The sequence below is a fragment of the Pecten maximus genome, chromosome 3 (genome assembly GCF_902652985.1).
Source record: "Pecten maximus chromosome 3, xPecMax1.1, whole genome shotgun sequence".
In the NCBI taxonomy this organism is placed as follows: domain Eukaryota; kingdom Metazoa; phylum Mollusca; class Bivalvia; order Pectinida; family Pectinidae; genus Pecten; species Pecten maximus.
The window spans coordinates 43,057,612-43,077,616 of NC_047017.1; the positions used below are offsets into that span (position 1 = coordinate 43,057,612).

Genomic DNA, 20,005 nt, shown 5'->3' on the forward strand with positions numbered 1-20,005 from the left:
TGGGACATTGTGTGGGTATACATTTCAGATAAAGTCATACATCTGGTATGTTGGGATATTGTGTGGGTATACATTTCAGATATAGTCATACATCTGGTACGTTGGGATATTGTACTGTGGGTATACATTTCAGATATAGTCATACATCTGGTACGTTGGGACATTGTGTGGGTATACATTTCAGATATAGTCATACATCTGGTACGTTGGGACATTGTACTGTGGGTATACATTTCAGATATAGTCATACATCTGGTACGTTGGGATATTGTGTGGGTATACATTTCAGATATAGTCATACATCTGGTACGTTGGGACATTGTGTGGGTATACATTTCAGATATAGTCATACATCTGGTACGTTGGGACATTGTGTGGGTATACATTTCAGATATAGTCATACATCTGGTACGTTGGGACATTGTGTGGGTATACATTTCAGATATAGTCATACATCTGGTACGTTGGGATATTGTGTGGGTATACATTTCAGATATAGTCATACATCTGGTACGTTGGGATATTGTGTGGGTATACATTTCAGATATAGTCATACATCTGGTACGTTGGGACATTGTGTGGGTATACATTTCAGATATAGTCATACATCTGGTACGTTGGGATATTGTGTGGGTATACATTTCAGATATAGTCATACATCTGGTACGTTGGGATATTGTGTGGGTATACATTTCAGATATAGTCATACATCTGGTACGTTGGGACATTGTACTGTGGGTACATTTCAGATATAGTCATACATCTGGTACGTTGGGACATTGTGTGGGTATACATTTCAGATATAGTCATACATCTGGTACGTTGGGACATTGTGTGGGTATACATTTCAGATATAGTCATACATCTGGTACGTTGGGACATTGTGTGGGTATACATTTCAGATATAGTCATACATCTGGTACGTTGGGACATTGTGTGGGTAACATTTCAGATATAGTCATACATCTGGTACGTTGGGACATTGTACTGTGGGTACATTTCAGATATAGTCATACATCTGGTACGTTGGGACATTGTGTGGGTATACATTTCAGATATAGTCATACATCTGGTACGTTGGGACATTGTGTGGGTATACATTTCAGATATAGTCATACATCTGGTACGTTGGGACATTGTACTGTGGGTACATTTCAGATATAGTCATACATCTGGTACGTTGGTATATTGTGTGGGTATACACTTCAGATATAGTCATACATCTGGTACGTTGGGACATTGTGTGGGTATACATTTCAGATATAGTCATACATCTGGTACGTTGGGATATTGTGTGGGTATACATTTCAGATATAGTCATACATCTGGTACGTTGGGACATTGTACTGTGGGTACATTTCAGATATAGTCATACATCTGGTACGTTGGTATATTGTGTGGGTATACATTTCAGATATAGTCATACATCTGGTACGTTGGGATATTGTGTGGGTATACATTTCAGATATAGTCATACATCTGGTACGTTGGGATATTGTGTGGGTATACATTTCAGATATAGTCATACATCTGGTACGTTGGGACATTGTGTGGGTATACATTTCAGATATAGTCATACATCTGGTACGTTGGGATATTGTGTGGGTATACATTTCAGATATAGTCATACATCTGGTACGTTGGGACATTGTGTGGGTATACATTTCAGATATAGTCATACATCTGGTACGTTGGGACATTGTGTGGGTATACATTTCAGATATAGTCATACATCTGGTACGTTGGGACATTGTGTGGGTATACATTTCAGATATAGTCATACATCTGGTACGTTGGGACATTGTGTGGGTATACATTTCAGATATAGTCATACATCTGGTACGTTGGGATATTGTGTGGGTATACATTTCAGATATAGTCATACATCTGGTACGTTGGGACATTGTGTGGGTATACATTTCAGATATAGTCATACATCTGGTACGTTGGGACATTGTGTGGGTATACATTTCAGATATAGTCATACATCTGGTACGTTGGGACATTGTGTGGGTATACATTTCAGATATAGTCATACATCTGGTACGTTGGGACATTGTGTGGGTATACATTTCAGATTATAGTCATACATCTGGTACGTTGGGACATTGTGAGGGTACATTTCAGATATAGTCATACCTTCGGTACATTGGGATATTGTACTTTTGATATACATTCCAGATAACGTCATACCTCTGACTGTGAAGTCGTTGAGTGGGTCACTGAGGCCATGTTCAGGTTTCGTCCTGAAGCCAAGGAAGGACCCGTCATCACGAAGGATAAAGTAACGCTTCCGCCAGTTCTTTATATGCTCGCCTGAAACAAAACAGTCTTGTATTAAGCAATATAATAACATCTGATAAAAAGTTAGGTAATATAAAGGTCAACCTTGAACTTGATTATTTAAGTTAGTATTTCAAACTTTACATGACATTGATTTACAGGTGCATTTTTGATATTAATATCAATTTTTCCTGTTTAATCTCCAAAACATTTTTACAAATTAAGCAAGATTTTATATGAATTTATTTCAGAGAGTATAATGAGCTAAATTATATATGTACTTTTTATGGATGACATCTTACAATTACCAGGTAGATCTTTTTTCCTGTACTAGTACTGGTAGCCATGCACGTTTACGACCTTTCTTGTATTTACTTAATGTACTTATATATCTAGTTCATAGGTATACTAGTTCCATATATGGAAGTTTTCTGATATTTTTAAATAGAGGTATTTATAAGTACTTCTAAATTTCTTCAAATCTGTAAATTTCTTCAGTTAACATTTGATATTAGCAACATATAATTATAGATTGTATATCTAACTTCAAATTTATCAATTTGTTCAATATCTGCCAATCAAACAGCTGTTGCACCCTATAATTGAATATGAGTAGATTCTCTCAGGAATATCAAACTTAAACAAATGCTTTTGGTTATAGTTGGCATATTAATCAGACAAGTTTTTGTTCCCTTTACAAATTAAATGATCCACCTACAACACCTACACTAACTTCAGCAACCTAACTACTTATTTGGTGAAATTCAACAAAAAACCAGCATTTAAGTAGAAAGTTAACTATATAGAACTTTGGGAAATATACATATCCTTCAAAACAGATTAAATTATATCAGTAGTAATTACTGTATGAATTTGGTTGCGTATTGGTCATCATAATTATGAATCATATATAATTAGACAAAATATACCAAGTTATAACTTTCAGTTAAATCTTCATATTCTTTTAAAATATCTCATCTTGAAATCATCCGCCCAAAACATCATGGATAGAAATTAAACAACATTAAGATGTGAAAATCCGACAAAAAATGAACATGAGTAAGCACATTGGATACCAATTAGAAGTTTCAATGAAATCTGATAATTCCTCCAAATGATATATATAAACTAGAAAATAATCTAGATCTGGCTCTGATACATGTGACATGGTCCAGTAATTAAACAATATAATGTGAAGCATGCAAAGGCAACACACTGAAAAGTTTATGAGTTTAATGGTATATTTTTTTGAAGCAGCCATAAAATGTTTTCCTATCAGCATAATTTTTACTCACAAACAAATCCATGAAGCTTTGGTATAAAAGACTACATGAGTCATTGTCTTTATGTAAAGGAAGCAGTGGTGATTATAAACTAATACATTAGTAGTGGGACTAGTCATTACAGTTTGTTATTAACTTTAAACACATCTTTAAAGTTTTGTTGTTGCACAAGTAGTGTAAGATTACATTTGGACCATCCCTATAAAGGAAATGTTAAGACTCCCAAAAGCCACATGAAAGTGTCCAGTAGATATATACAGCCTGGCAACAAAGTGTAGGAGGAAGTAAAGGACATGATAGTGTGAGGCTAACCTAACATTTTAAATTATAGGGAAGACACACTCCCTTTCTGGCACCACACTTTTCTATCAGACAAGGTTTAAACAGGCAGTAGGAAGTGTGCATCTGTTACCACTAAACAGGGTCAATAACACAATAACAATAGGCTACAGCCTGTTTACAGTATACACTCAATGCAGAGCAACACACTTAAAATAAAACAATAAAAATATTTGAAATGGATGAAACTAACATGTGGAAATTAATAACATGGCTAAGAACAGGACTTGTTTACATTTATTTCATTGTTATAGACATTTGAGGCTAATACGTCCCTTAAATATAAAGACTATAACAAGAATACATATTTTCCTTTGTGCTGGCGAGGTAGATCTAGAGTCCAGTTATTCAAAACGGGATCATACTCTTATATTCCAAGGGCCCCATCATTTATAAAAGTTACAACACAATATGCCTCTCAACATTAACTGCTGCTGCTGCTGTAAGGCTATATTACACTATCAGGCTAAGTTTCCAATGTCTTGTAATTATTGCCAAAAACACTCAGGAATCATTTATTCTGCTAGTCTATAGCTTTAGCATATCACTTAATGTACTCATTACATTGATAAATCTACATGAATACTGGATATCCTGGTAAATGAAATACTTGAAAGAACATGTAACATATTACTCTGAATGTAATACAATACCAAATGATTTACTACATTATCTGATACACCTAATTGGTAAAGTCTGATGCAAATTTAGGAATGTTTTTAAGGTTTGAAATAAAATAAAAAGGTTGCACTAAGTTGTTACTATAACTATTGACAGAAAAGCACGGTTTTGAGATCGATCTAGAAATGAAGTGCAATACTCCTGTGTACAAACACTACACGGTTTCCTGACCCAATGGTGTACATGTATACACATGTACACAGACACTGGAGCAGTACAAATGACAGGTCTAATTCTAAAAGCTGCTTTCTCAGGAGTGCATCCATTTCTTAGTTTTAATGACACCTTTGAATGAGTTTTAAAGACACAGATATGTTTCTCTGGGTTTTTAGAACAATCAATATCTTGTGGATCCAGGCCTATCATACCAGGATGTACTTTGTATGGTACATCTGTAATTATAAGAATTTACTCCTTTACAATATTCAGTCTACAACTGAACTATATGTGGACAGGCTCGGGTAATATTTAGCTGTGTTAACCTCCTGTCTACACTGATAAAAACCTTGTTTCCTTATAGCAATACTCTGTTTCAATGGTCTTTTAGACATAAACATGCATTACATATACTAAATCTTACCATGATACATTACACAGCTAAATCTTAACACTTTCCAGAGTAATATATGCTGGACTACCACCTTACCTCTTTTCCACAGGAATCCCTCCTTTATGACAGATACAGGGTTGTCTTGGGCAGACATCTCTGCCTATCACAACCAAACACAGGCAGATCTGTAACAACCAAATAAACACCTTGTCAGGTTAACCAAATAGCTACAAGTCAACTTTACTTAATTACACAACACAATACAATGCCTTCCTCCCTGATGCATTAATTATAATTTCACTTTTAAACTTACCTCAACATTTGATTTCACAGCTTCTTTAATTATATGATTTATCAATGAAATAAATAACAAGAGATCCCAGAGGGATCTTGGCGCCCACCATTGAATGATCTTCATAGGTTCCATGTCAGATTGATCTTTTCTCTACTTTTCCCTTCATTTTACTAATCTGTGCAAATTGAGACATCCATCCAGTACTTTTCAAACAAGGGAATCCTAGCTATATAAGAAATTTGAGATTTAACGATAATGGCTGTTTGTTTGCCAGGTTGTTTTCAGGACAGACTGGTCCAAAAATGCAATACAAGGGACCAAGGGGAACCTACTTATGAAATTTGAGAAAGATCCATTCAGTACTTTGAGAAAATTGTCAAAATCGAAGATGGCTGCCTGTCGGCCATGTTATTTTCAGATTGGTCTCAAAATGCAATATGCATAACTAAGCACCAAGGGAAACTTACATATGAAATTTGAGAAAGATCCCTTCAGTACTTTCTCAGAAATAGTGATAACAAACTTCAATTGTCAAAATCCAAGATGGCTGCCTGTCGGCCATGTTGTTTTCGGATTGGTCTCAAAACGCAATATGCATAACTAGGCACCAAGTGGAACCTTCATATGAAATTTGAGAAAGATCCCTTCAGTACTTTCTCAGAAATAGTGATAACAAACTTCAATTGTCAAAATCCAAGATGGCTGCCTGTCGGCCATGTTGTTTTCAGATTGGTCTCAAAACGCAATATGCATAACTAGGCACCAAGGAAAAACTACATATGAAATTTCAGAAAGATCCATTCAGTACATTCTCAGAAATTGTGATAACAAACTTCAATTGTCAAAATCCAAGATGGCTGCCTGTCGGCCATGTTGTTTTCCAATTGGTCTCAAATCGCAATATGCATAACTAGGCACCAAGGGGAACCTACATATGAAATTTGAGAAAGATCCCTTAAGTACTTTCTCAGAAATAGCGATAACAAACTTCAATTGTCAAAATCCAAGATGGCTGCCTGTCGGCCATGTTGTTTTCGGATTGGTCTCAAAACGCAATATGCATAGCTAGGCACTAAGGGGAACCTTCATATGAAATTTGAGAAAGATCCCTTCAGCACTTTCTCAGAAATAGCGATAACAAACTTCAATTGTCAAAATCCAAGATGGCTGCCTGTCGGCCATGTTGTTTTCTGATTGGTCTCAAAACGCAATATGCATAACTATGCACCAAGGGGAACCTTCATATGAAATTTGAGAAAGATCCCTTCAGTACTTTCTCAGAAATAGCGATAAAAATCTTCAATTGTCAAAATCCAAGATGGCTGCCTGTCGGCCATGTTGTTTTCCGATTGGGCTCAAATCGCAATATGCATAACTAGGCACCAAGGGGAACCTTCATATGAAATTTGAGAAAGATCCCTTCAGCACTTTCTCAGAAATAGCGATAACAAACTTCAATTGTCAAAATCCAAGATGGCTGCCTGTCGGCCATGTTGTTTTCAGATTGGTCTCAAAACGCAATATGCATAACTAGGCACCAAGGGGAACCTTCATATGAAATTTGAGAAAGATCCCTTCAGTACTTTCTCAGAAATAGCGATAACAAACTTCAATTGTCAAAATCCAAGATGGCTGCCTGTCGGCCATGTTGTTTTCAGATTGGTCTCAAAACGCAATATGCATAACTAGGCACCAAGGGGAACCTACATATGAAATTTGAGAAAGATCCCTTCAGTACTTTCTGAGAAATAGCGATAACAAGAATTGTTTACGGACGGAGGGACGGACGGACGGAGGGACGGACGGACGACGGACCACGGACGCAGGGCGATTTGAATAGCCCACCATCTGATGATGGTGGGCTAAAAAAATGGACACATGTTCGCCATTTTGTTAATAAAACATGCACAAGATACTCAAACAATAGGAACATTAAATGTACAATGAGGAAGATCCTTGATCAGGCACTTACACGTCAGACACTGATCGCTCCAAAAATGGTATATGCACAACAAGGGACCGAAGGAAAACTGCATGTGAAATTTTAGAAAGATCCCTTCAGTACTTTCTGAGATTTAGCGATAACAAACTTAAAATGTCAAAATCCAAGATGGCCGTTTGTCAGCCATATTCTTTTCTGATTGCTACCAAAATGGAATATGCACAACTAGGGACTAAGGGGAGCCTGCATGTGAAATTTGAGAAAGATCCCTTCAGTACTTTCTGAGATTTAGCGATAACAAACTTCAAATGTCAAAATCCAAGATGGCCATTTGTCGGCCATATTCTTTTCTGATTGCTATCAAAATGGAATATGCACAACTAGGGACTAAGGGGAGCCTGCATATTAAATTTGAGAAAGATCCCTTCAGTACTTTCTGAGATTTAGCGAGAACAAACTTCAAATGTCAAAATCCAAGATGGCCGTTTGTCAGCCATATTCTTTTCTGATCGCTACCAAAATGGAATATGCACAACTAGGGACTAAGGGGAGCCTGCATGTGAAATTTGTGAAAGATCCCTTCAGCACTTTCTGAGATTTAGCGATAACAAACTTAAAATGTCAAAATCCAAGATGGCCGTTCGGCCATATTCTTTTCTGATTGCTACCAAAATGGAATATGCACAACAAGGGACCAAGGGAAACCTGCATGTGAAATTTGAGAAAGATCCGTTTAATACTTTCTGAGATTTAGTGATAACAAACTTCAAATGTCAAAATCCAAGATGGCCGTTTGTCAGCCATATTCTTTTCTGATTGCAACCAAAATGGAATATGCACAACTAGGGACTAAGGGGAGCCTGCATGTGAAATTTGAGAAAGATCCCTTCAGTACTTTCTGAGATTTAGCGATAACAAACTTCAAATGTCAAAATCCAAGATGGCCGCCTGTCGGCCATACTCTTTTCTGATCGCTACCAAACTGGACTATGCACAACAAGGGGCCAAGGGGAACCTGCATGTGAAATTTGAGAAAGATCCCTTCTGCACTTTCTGAGATTTAGCGATAACAAACTTCAAATGTCAAAATCCAAGATGGCCGTTTGTCGGCCATATTCTTTTCTGATTGCTATCAAAATGGAATATGCACAACTAGGGACTAAGGGGAGCCTGCATGTTAAATTTGAGAAAGATCCCTTCAGTACTTTCTGAGATTTAGCGATAACAAACTTCAAATGTCAAAATCCAAGATGGCCGTTTGTCAGCCATATTCTTTTCTGATCGCTACCAAAATGGAATATGCACAACTAGGGACTAAGGGGAGCCTGCATGTGAAATTTGTGAAAGATCCCTTCAGTACTTTCTGAGATTTAGCGATAACAAACTTCAAATGTCAAAATCCAAGATGGCCGCCTGTCGGCCATATTCTTTTCTGATCGCTACCAAACTGGACTATGCACAACTAGGGGCCAAGGGGAACCTGCATGTAAAATTTGAGAAAGATCCCTTCAGCATTTTCTGAGATTTAGCGATAACAAACTTCAAATGTCAAAATCCAAGATGGCCGTTTGTCGGCCATATTCTTTTCTGATTGCTATCAAAATGGAATATGCACAACTAGGGACCAAGGGGAACCTGCATGTGAAATTTTGTAATGATCCCTTCAGTACTTTCTGGGAAATAGCGATAACAAGAATTGTTTACGGACGGACGGACGGAGGGACGGAGGGACGGACGGACGGACCACGGACCACGGACGCAGGGCGATTTGAATAGCCCACCATCATCAGATGGTGGGCTAAAAACCAGATCTTATCATGATCATTCAGCTTTTAGTTCTGACAATGATATACATATATATAACATATCTATGTACCGATAGTCTTATCATCAGATCAGTCTCAATTTTGAAACTGTTCAAGATCTTACTGATATCAATATAAGCTCACAGCATCACAAAATTTCATAAAAATCGGTTCATATCTGCTGACATATGCAAACATGGTCAAATGGTAATAAAAGTGCAAAGACCAAAACTCATGTATGTTATGATCAAATCAGTACCAATGTTGAATTCATCCAGGATCTTACTGATATCAGGTTGCATGCCAAGCTTCATCAAAATCTGTTTATAATTTACTCAAGTTATGACCAATGGTATATATAAGCTACAATGAGCAATAACCCTGTAAGTTACCAATTCAATGAATCAGTCTAATTGTCAAACTCATCCGAGATAAATAACATATAACAGCCTACCATGTTTCATCAAGATCTGTTCACATTTACTCAAGTTATCATGTTCACCAAGAAAAAGTTAACATAGGACAGACAACGAATGTCAAAAGGCTCATGATTAGGTGACCTAATTATATAAGATCATGCATATAAAAAGTATATTTCTTAAATATCGTAACAATCTGTGTAATGTGTACTTTTTTATTTCATTTTCAAAACTAGAAAATTCTAGACACAAACATTAAAATGTTTTTGATTAATCCGAACCACATAATTATATTCATTCTATATTAGTCCAGGAGTGAGACCACTTAAGCTTGTTTATCACATTATTGCACTTGTCCAATATATATATTATACCGGTAGTTAAACACTATAGGACGAGTGCATTGATCATGGTACAAGTATACTTGTACGTGAGTAATTTGTATGCTATTTATATGTATTACTAAATTACAGCTTATAAAAGGTAGATCATGACAAGAGGTTTCTACCAACACTTTAGACTTATTATTAACACACATACGAGCACAAATTATAATCATTAGTACATGTGAATATCTCTGTAAATTGTAATGTAACCCAGTTAATGTAAGTTTAAATTACTGATGATTAACATATATAACAGGCAATAACAGTGAATTAACAACAAACACATATAGATGTATATTAGACAGCTGATGGTTGGGGCAATATGACCATGACTCAGGAGTTTTTATTTAACATGTACATGTACATGTGTACACAATATATTATACTCTTAATTTCAGTTTTTGGGCAATCTATTTATATCAACATGGATGATTATTACATTAAGGTTTTACAATGTACATTGTGCACCTTGCAATAATTTTGGACCCCGACATTTTCGGGATTTGTTCAAGTTAATTTGTCTTTGGTTCATGATCAGTCTCACTATAAGGTATATTGACCTGGTGTACCATCTACATGTTTAAAAATTACAAATAACTCAGATACCCTATAGAAACTGAGTACTATATTTACAGTAAATCATGAACACTGATTTAGCAGTACTGTCGAGTATATATACTATGTTTTCTAACATGCTGTACAAATATGGCGACATCTCCGAGTGTATCAACAGCTGGATCTGTTGACCCAAAGCTAATTATAAAAAGGTTATAAAGTGAAAATTAAAACATGCATTGTTTTGTTGTTGTGTTTTTTAAAATATATTTTCTACTGTGCTTTAGATAGCCATATTTGGATGATACATTATAGTATTTCCTACCTGTACAAACTGGAAACACAGACTGATAAATACCATTTTTATCTATCTCCAAATGTCTTTAATCTTACTAACTTATATTATCATACATCCCTCCTCTAGAGCTTAATTGAGTCAATGTTAGTTGTGATTCAATTTATAGCATCTGGATTCTGCACCCCCCCCCCCCCCCCTCCTCACCTGCCTCTGGTCAGATAGTATTGACTGTGTGTAAACTATATTATACATGTACAATGTACAAAGACATGCATAAATGTGCACAATGACACACAACTGATGAACTCATCAATATACAATATATGTGCCATTAGATGATCCCAATTCTATATACATATCATACATTTTACCTATGCTTTATAACATTGTAAAAATGTTTGTGACTTTGTCATTTCAAGTAATTAATGGAGAGCTGAGAATCAGTTATAGGTCTGATCTTAAGACACAATAATACACATGTACCCACATGTTTACCTCACTTAGCTGGCTTAGGGATTCTCTCTTCCTGTTATGTGTAGGCAGGACAGATTATCCACCATATTGACAGTCCTATGGCTGGATTGCAACTAAATCAATAATTGTGTGGCCACAACAATTACCACCCAACAACAGGCAAACCATCAGTGAGCAGTTATTGAGTTACATATAGACAGAGTATATCTTATTCCCAGGCCTTTACCATACATTCTGTTGACCTTCCTTATGTGTAGTTGTCTCTTCACAATTGTTTGGAGGGGTACAATATACGGTATTAGGTGTGATCATAATTATTCATAAAAAAAATGTTAGAAATAATCTGTACAGATTTAAAATCTATTCTCAACATGCCACAGTTAAATTTGTGCTATGTGACGTGAATGCATCATGTGTACATTGTGATGTCACATTATTTACGATGTCATTAATATAAGTTGTGCTTTTGAAAAATAATTTTCTTGGAAGAGCCCAGCAAAGGGTGAAAAGTTGAAAACTGCTAGTAAGTCAGTTGTTGAACTTTAATTTGCTATTTTTTCTACATATTTTTATATATCTAATTATAATCTATGGATGTTGAATAGCATCAATATACAACAGTAGTTAATTTAAACAGCACTCAAGTATGTACAATGTAAACAACAGTCATATATAATGCTGATTTTAATTGAGGTATTAACTCTTATATGACAATATATGTACCAATAGTTTACATATAGTCTTAAGCATGATACTAAATATAAGTTTCCAGCCCAGGGATCCATCATGATCATCAATATATTTACTATTCTTATTGTGAGCTACCGGTAATTAAATATATCAATGAATATAGAAAGATAACAAATATATTTAATGTTATATATTACTGTAAGATCTATTGACTACTTAAATGCTCATTAAATATCTAGGTTTTGGTTTTATCAAACCTTTAACACTACAGACCAGGATGTGATAAACTGATCCTGAAGCCAGCAAAATAGTGATTAATACGTAGGAAAACCAGTCAGTGTGGATGAGAAGATCGACAAAAACATGTTTACTACAAATGCTGAACTCCAGACAGGACATTGACCAGTGTATATATATATATTCATGTAAACATTAAACGGAATAGCTCGGTTTAATGTATTTGATGCATGACCTTCAATTTACAAGGACTTATAACTTTATAAACATTAAAGCTGTTACTTCCTTTTTTGTGCTTCCTTAAAAATGTTTATTATTTATGAGAGGCCTTTTATAGGCTCTTCTAGATTGGGATCTGTACAAAAGGCATGTTGAACAGTGTGATCACAATCCTTACAGAATTAAAATTGAGTCTCAATAGGCCACAGTACTATTTTGTATTCTAGTTACCAGACGTATAAATGAACATTGTGATGTAACATTATTTATGATGTCATTAAATTGTCCTTTTGAAAAACAAACCTTGAAGAGCCCAGCAATTAAAGGCTGAAAGCTGTTAGTAAGTCGGCAGTTAAGAGGTAATGTATGTCTGACTATGATTTTACCACCTCACAATTAAATAAGTTACTTTACTATGTCAGTGACCTCTCAATCACATCTCTACATCTTTACCAATCATAGTTATATTCAACCTAAAGAACAACCTTGTTTGACAATCTAGTTTACTTGATAACATTTCTTGATCCTGCTTTTAACGAAACTCTCCCACATTGCAATGTCCTTGACCTTGGTAGGATTTCTTTGTTTGCCCATAAATTGCCAGGGTCATTTTGAGACAGGAGTCTTCTTGTAGTAGTTGGTGACTACCTCACTGAACAACACATGGGAGGTGCGTCCATGCCATCCAAAGAAATTAGTTTAAAGTTTCTTGCCCAAGGACACAACCCTGGGAGCAAAGACTAGCTATATAGCCTATTAATCAGTTTCCAGAGAAACACAAACCGACATGGGTAGAGTGCTTCGAACCACTCACCTCTGATCTTCACCTGAGGTTATATATATGGTGACCAGCGCTCTAACCAACTCACAGCAGAAGGCCGAGTGACAGAGTGGTTAAGGTGTCCTGACACTTTATCACTGGCCTTCAACCTTTGGGTTGCGAATTGAAACCCATATGGGGCAGTTGTCTGGTACTGACTAGTACTGTATGTAGGCAGGTGTTTTTTCTGTTGTTACTCTGGCTTTAATTTCTCCACCTCCAAAACCCGGCACGTCCTTAAATGACCCTGCTGGCTGTTGATAGGATGTTAGACAAAGTAAACCAAACCAAAAGCTAGCACAGCACTTTTCTTGGCAGGAGCATGACTACACCAAATATATAAAATTAAGCATATAAAGTTGTGGTCATTTCAAGCTGTTAGTATACACAGACACATTAATATATCAGCCAGTGTGAAGTATATATATATGTGTTTTGAATTTAGTCAGCATTGTATGTATATATATATGTACATGGTCAGTAATACAGTCAGGTAACACAGACAGGTGTACTGGAGTCAATCTAGGAAATGTGGCAGGTGTACTGATCATGAGGTAATGGTCAGTCTATAGCTATAGGAATACAGGCAGCATGCAGGTCACAAGAATATTGAGAGTATGTGATGGTCTGTCTATGGAGCAGTGTAAGGTGTGTGTACTGATGAGGTTATTGACAATCAAGGAATACAGGTAAGTGCATTGAGGTAATGGTCAGTCTAAGATTACAGGCAGGTGCACTGAGGTAAAGGCCAGTCTATAGGAAAATATATAGGTGTACTGATGAAGTATGGTTAGTCTAGGAATACACAGGTGTACATGTACTGAGGTAATGGGCAGTCTATAGGAATACAGACAGGTGTACTCAGGTAATGGTCAGTCTATAGGAATACAGATCTAGACAGGTGTACTGAGGTAATGGTCAGTCTAGGAATACAGACAGGTGTCATGTACTGGGGTAATGGTCAGTCTAGGAATACAGACAGATGTACTGGGGTAATGGTCAGTCTAGGAATACAGACAGGTGTAATGAGGTAATGGTCAGTCTAGGAATACAGACAGGTGTACTGGGGTAATGGTCAGTCTAGGAATACAGACAGGTGTACTGAGGTAATGGTCAGTCTAGGAATTCAAATACAGACAGGTGTATGAGGTATAATATATATATATATATATAATGGTCAGTCTAAAAATAGACAGGTATACTGAGGTAAAGGTCAGTCTAATAATAACAAGAGACCCATGGGCCTTACCATTCACCTGTTCTGATGTATATTGAGTGATCATGATGGGTTTTTTTTTTTTAATTTATTAAATTTATTGATTTAACATAATTATCTAACCCATCTGATTTTGAAAGGCCATTCATTTGAATTAAATATAACTTGATAGTACTTCATCCCAACATGCTATTGGCCCACTATCATGGCCCTGGACAAAATATAAAACAACAAATAAAGGGCTATATATATACTAAAGTAACTCATGAAGATCTGGTAGGTTCCAATGTGGAAATTGTTCCATGATCTTAATGCAATTGAAAGATCTAAGCATATCAAATTTCATAAAAATCCATTTAAATTTAAATTCATTAAATTCATATTCAAAAGAAATTTAACACCATTTTGATTGGTTGATATAATGCCAAAGCTATGACTTCACAAATGGTGATATCAGACTGATGATGACGACATGAGCAGTGATGCTTTCACTTTTACTGCCGTTGAACCCTATCTGTGGACGACAACAGTACTTCTCTACCTGAGCGAGTGTTGATTGTATTGAATGTACTGCCACAACCAGTAATCTGCATCCCACTCGTGTTACCGTGGCGGTGATTGGCTGTACTTGAAGTAGGCAGAGTTCTAATTAAAATGTTGACAACACCGAAAAATAAACCATGAATTTGGCACAGGGTTTTGTATTCATGAATATCCACATTAATCAAAATAACGACAGAAATAGGGATGTGGAATATCCAGAGGAACAATAATATCAACAGCATATCCTGTTTGTCGTTCAGCGGATCAAATTCAGATTAACCTTGACGTGTTTGTGTACCATCATGATTAGGTCCACCATAAGTACCAGTACTGTTGCAACTAAAATCTACTATCTTTATCTGCATTGTTGTCATCATTTAAATGAACATGCTGTTTACCTTGCTGCCAGGGCTGTTATGCGTTTATATGTAATTTGAATAATAATAACATCCATACGAACTTGGCATGAATCCCTATGATTACATCTATCAGGGGCCAGCTAGGCCTATGTGTTGTTTACAAAAAGATTATCACTTATGTGTACTCGAATTCAAGCTGAAGCAAGGTTGAAGTCAGGAATGTTCATCATCTTGGTCTAACTTGTTTCGAATGATCATGAGCAACAATGGGTTTTTTGGGTTTTTTTTTTTCCTGACCTGAAAGAAGCTTGTCTTCCTATTAACTCATCAACCATCACATCAGTATACACAATCATTTTATTTTTCATTCAATCACACGGATATTGTAATTTACAAGGAAACGTTTTACTCTCTGAAGACGCGATTTATTCTTATTGGATAATGTACTATTGATACTGTTCGCAATAGTGTTATACTTTCGTTTTCCACAGATAAGGTTCAATGGCAGTAAGATTTATCTTATTTTAAGTTTATCTTTTTTTTTAATATCTTTCATTTTTTAAGTTCTATCTTATTTTAAACTTAGTCTCAAGTTTTTGTTAAATGAAAAGTTTGTGATACACTTCACTGATTGTCATAGCCGGGGTTTAAAACTAAATAATCTCATAGGTGACTGATATCATTAATTAGAGGGTGGAGATTCAGGTGAGGATAATAAATTGCAAATTTAGCTAAAATTAACCTAAAAATCAATCAAGATAATAAGATTTACTAGACAGAGTTAAAATTATTTTCTGTAAAGACCAACCTTTCTGACAAATGGTCACAATTAAACTGCACCACAGGAAAATCGCCTTTGAACTTTCCACCGGTGAGCTATAATCCTCCGAAAAATGATGCATATACATTAATGTATCCTTGTAAAAGAAAAGACCAAAAATTCTTAAACTTATAGCACCAGACCTTTCTTCTTTCTACCATAGATTTCTTCATGCAGCAGACGCACTGCTCCTCTAATTAGAAGCTTGGTGACAAAAAGTCATTCTTATAAATCTTAGGTTTGTAAAGCTGTTGGTCCTTATATAAGTTTAACGTCATAACATTGTATAATGTATATAAACACGGCTTGACATATTAAAGCAAAGATTACTCTGACCCCATCCACCACACATATAAAGTATTCAACAACATTTAGGTATCTTAATATAAACATAGTGACTGTAGTATCAGGATAGAATCCTCTTGACATTTAGTTTTGTAGGTTGCTGATTATGGCTTGTTGACATGACATATTTACCAGCAGATAGACTTTGTATATTCAATATGTGATGTTATCACTAATTAGCATGCATGTGAATCATTATAATTTATGAAAAACATTACCTACATGTACAGTATGTGTACAACTATATTTGTCTTTGTTAAAACAACAAGACTGTAAACATGTTGACTTTGTATACTGTATACATACAATAGAGTATAGCTATATAGCTATAGGTTAATGGTGACTATCAATGATCGTACAAGATACTGCAACTTATCAAGATCTTGCAATCGGTAATTTGTATGGTATGAGAAAGAGATCTCAGAAACTTGTATGTCATGAGATTGAGATAGTGTCTGTAAGTTTTATGTTATGAGATTACGATCTCAGTAACTTGTATGTCATGAGATCGCGCTCTCAGTTACTTGTATGTCATGAGATCGCGATCTCAGTAACTTGTATGTCATGAGATCGCGATCTCAGTAACTTGTATGTCATGAGATCTCGATCTCAGTAACTTGTATGTCATGAGATCTCGATCTCAGTAACTTGTTTGTCATGAGATCGCGATCTCAGTAACTTGTATGTCGAGATCGCGATCTCAGTAACTTGTATGTCGAGATCGCGATCTCAGAAACTTGTATGTCGAGATTGCGATCTCAGTAACTTGTATGGCATAAGATCGCGATCTCAGAAACTTGTATGTCATGAGACCGAAATCTCTGTAACTTACTGTATGTCAATTGTGTTAAACAATGTGATGCATTACTGTTAAACAATGTGATGCATTACAATGGTAAAAATTCTAAACAAAGAATTGTCCTTGTCACAAAGATCATAAGTTTTGTGCCATGCTCACTCACTAATCAAAAGTGATGGCATGCTGATAATATATATTCCATACCTCACGCCAGTTTTGGGATCATAGACAACATCACTATCAAAGCAGTCAATTGCAAGCTGTAAGTTATTTGAAAGCATGCATCCAAAGCAAATGTAATCTTTCCATTGAGAAAGTGTCTTGCAAGAGCCAATTTGCTATTCTGGGAATTCCCTTTTCATTTTCACAGAATTTCAGCTCTCAGATTTTTATTTTAGTTTATACAATTATTACATTTAAACTGTACATTAGTTATTAGCATTAGTCTAGGACTTTAGATATCTGAGTCCAAAAAATCACAGCTTAACATAGCTGACACAAACACAATTTAGTGGGGGGGCATGTAATTTTGCATACTTTTGGTATTTATTCAAATAAATTACCATCAAATTCATTTCAAAAGGGAAAAGAGTACCTTCCATTGTTAAGATGTAAAAATGCTTCATTCATACAAGTGTTTAACTGCATGATATGATGACCCATCTGTACTGTTAACTTGTGTTTATTTCTGGGTTTGAAGATGAGCGTAATTTCCCAAACCCATTTAACTTCTTTATTTTGAGGATGAAAATAGTTTTCAACCAATCTCTGTAGACCAATAACAACATATACACTAAGATAAAGCCCAGTGCCATGATCAAAATAATCTTCAAAAACAAAAAAGGAAAATTGGAAAGTGTTAACTACCATTTCTGCCTAAAATGATGACTGCTCCCTTCAGTGGTTGTAATGTAAACAAGGCAACGAAAGAGACAGGTCTTAGCAGATCAATGTTATTTTTAGTTAACTTGAATTGGTGGATTTGTATTCAGTTTTCATTATATTCTGATCAAATGATAATTTCCTTAAATATTAAATTTGCAAATGCACATCCCAATCAACTATTGGGATTTTTTTTTTAGATAAAATATTTAATCATCTTGTGTCCATTCAAAACAAACTTGATCGAAAGTGATATACATTGTACATGTATTTCAAATGGCAAAAATACAATAAAAGTCTAGCATTAGTCACCATAATATAAACACAAAAGCGTAGTCCTCAGGCACTTGGAGGAAAATGCAAAAAAATTTGCCAGGTGTGCAAATTTACATACTATACGAAATTAAGTACCCTAGCTCTACTACATATAGGTTATATGAAAACAAGACCTACGATATATTTAGCAATTCATACTATATATGCAGGGTGGGGATCTGGAAAACCGCCAACTTGCGTAAAATATGTGAATTCGCATTATGCCAGTTTGAATATGGATTTATTACTAAAAATAGACAAAATCGATTAAACAGTAAATTTTGAAACATGTTATTTAATGGTGACTTCATTTATGACAAGGTAAACAATATTTTACTAAAATATGTTTACTTAAAGCGTTGTCTATCTAAAAACTTTATCACTACCATAAGTATTGCATCCATTTTTGGTACTTTCCAACTTAATTGCTAATGATTTTTATTTTTGCACTTGTATGATGAATAAATAAATACGGCTTGGACGAATATTTTTAGAAAGTTAACTTTATTTAGAGTGATTTTGGCTATTTTTAGTAACAAAATTAAACTATACCCCATTTGGAGTATAATACGCAATACGCAACCTTGCGTATTATACACAAGTTGGTGGTTTTCCCCAACCTAGAATCAGACATATGTGTAGACTAACAGTTTTGATATGTTTAAAGTTTTCAAATAAAACAGAATCAGAGATATATCATTACAGTTCTGAATTTAGGATTATGCTTAATAATTTACATAATTTTACAATGTAAATGAGACTGCATATTCAGATATAGGCCTAAATGTTCTACAGCAGAATATATTTGGTGAAATTGCACCAAGTCGGTGATCGGCCCAAATAGTAAAGCCTTTTGTAAAGTTTGAACGATATGTTCGATTATCAGGGCTAGTAATTCACACGGAAACCTCAAAAGTCTTAACTTTAGCATCCACTAATAGGGATTAAAATACCACAAATTCTTCAACATTGTCAACTTTCACGAGGTCAACATTCGGACCAGAATTTCAAACCATATTTCATTTTTGTTCAGATATAAATTATACACATTTTACATCATTTTACAACAAAAACAATATCGACTGTGTACTATGTGAAATAGACATCGTATACAAATACCTAGATAAGAGTATCGAGACTGTGACCTAAAAATAAGGACACATTTTGTGAATGAAATTCGACGTGATCTCGGCCTCCGGTCTGTTTGACAGGAAGAATGTGTAGACCAATATATTGCTATCTGGAAATCAAGACGAATAAAGAAATGCACGATATAGTCAACATAACAATAAACAAAAAGAAATAAAGTTACCTGCTTAATAACTTTGTTCAATTTGTCAAAACTCTGTATTTTGTTGTGTTCCCATTGCCAGCCGGACCACTGGCACTGTTGATCGCATTTTCCAAGCACCGTTCAACTCTCGCTTGAAACGTGATTTGAAAATGGGAA

At 35.3% G+C, this 20,005-nt stretch overlaps 1 protein-coding gene across 3 annotated transcripts in view; it reads right to left on the reverse strand.

The window, feature by feature from the left end:
- The window catches only part of LOC117324271 (RAC-beta serine/threonine-protein kinase-like), a 57,836-nt gene extending 37,861 nt beyond the window's left edge, over positions 1–19,975 (reverse strand). For 2 of the 3 annotated variants that reach the window (XR_004531948.1, XM_033880053.1), the window contains exons 1-3: positions 19,868–19,975; positions 5,233–5,321; positions 2,194–2,316 (exon numbers count right to left, since the gene is read on the reverse strand). Coding sequence is in view for 2 of the 3 variants with exons in the window: in XM_033880053.1 (XP_033735944.1) it covers positions 2,194–2,316; positions 5,233–5,290 (181 nt within the window). In the remaining variant the exon portion in view is untranslated. The remainder of the gene's footprint in view (positions 1–2,193; positions 2,317–5,232; positions 5,322–19,867) is intronic. The other variant, XM_033880054.1, reaches the window with a different exon arrangement.
- Positions 19,976–20,005: the final 30 nt, after the last annotated feature.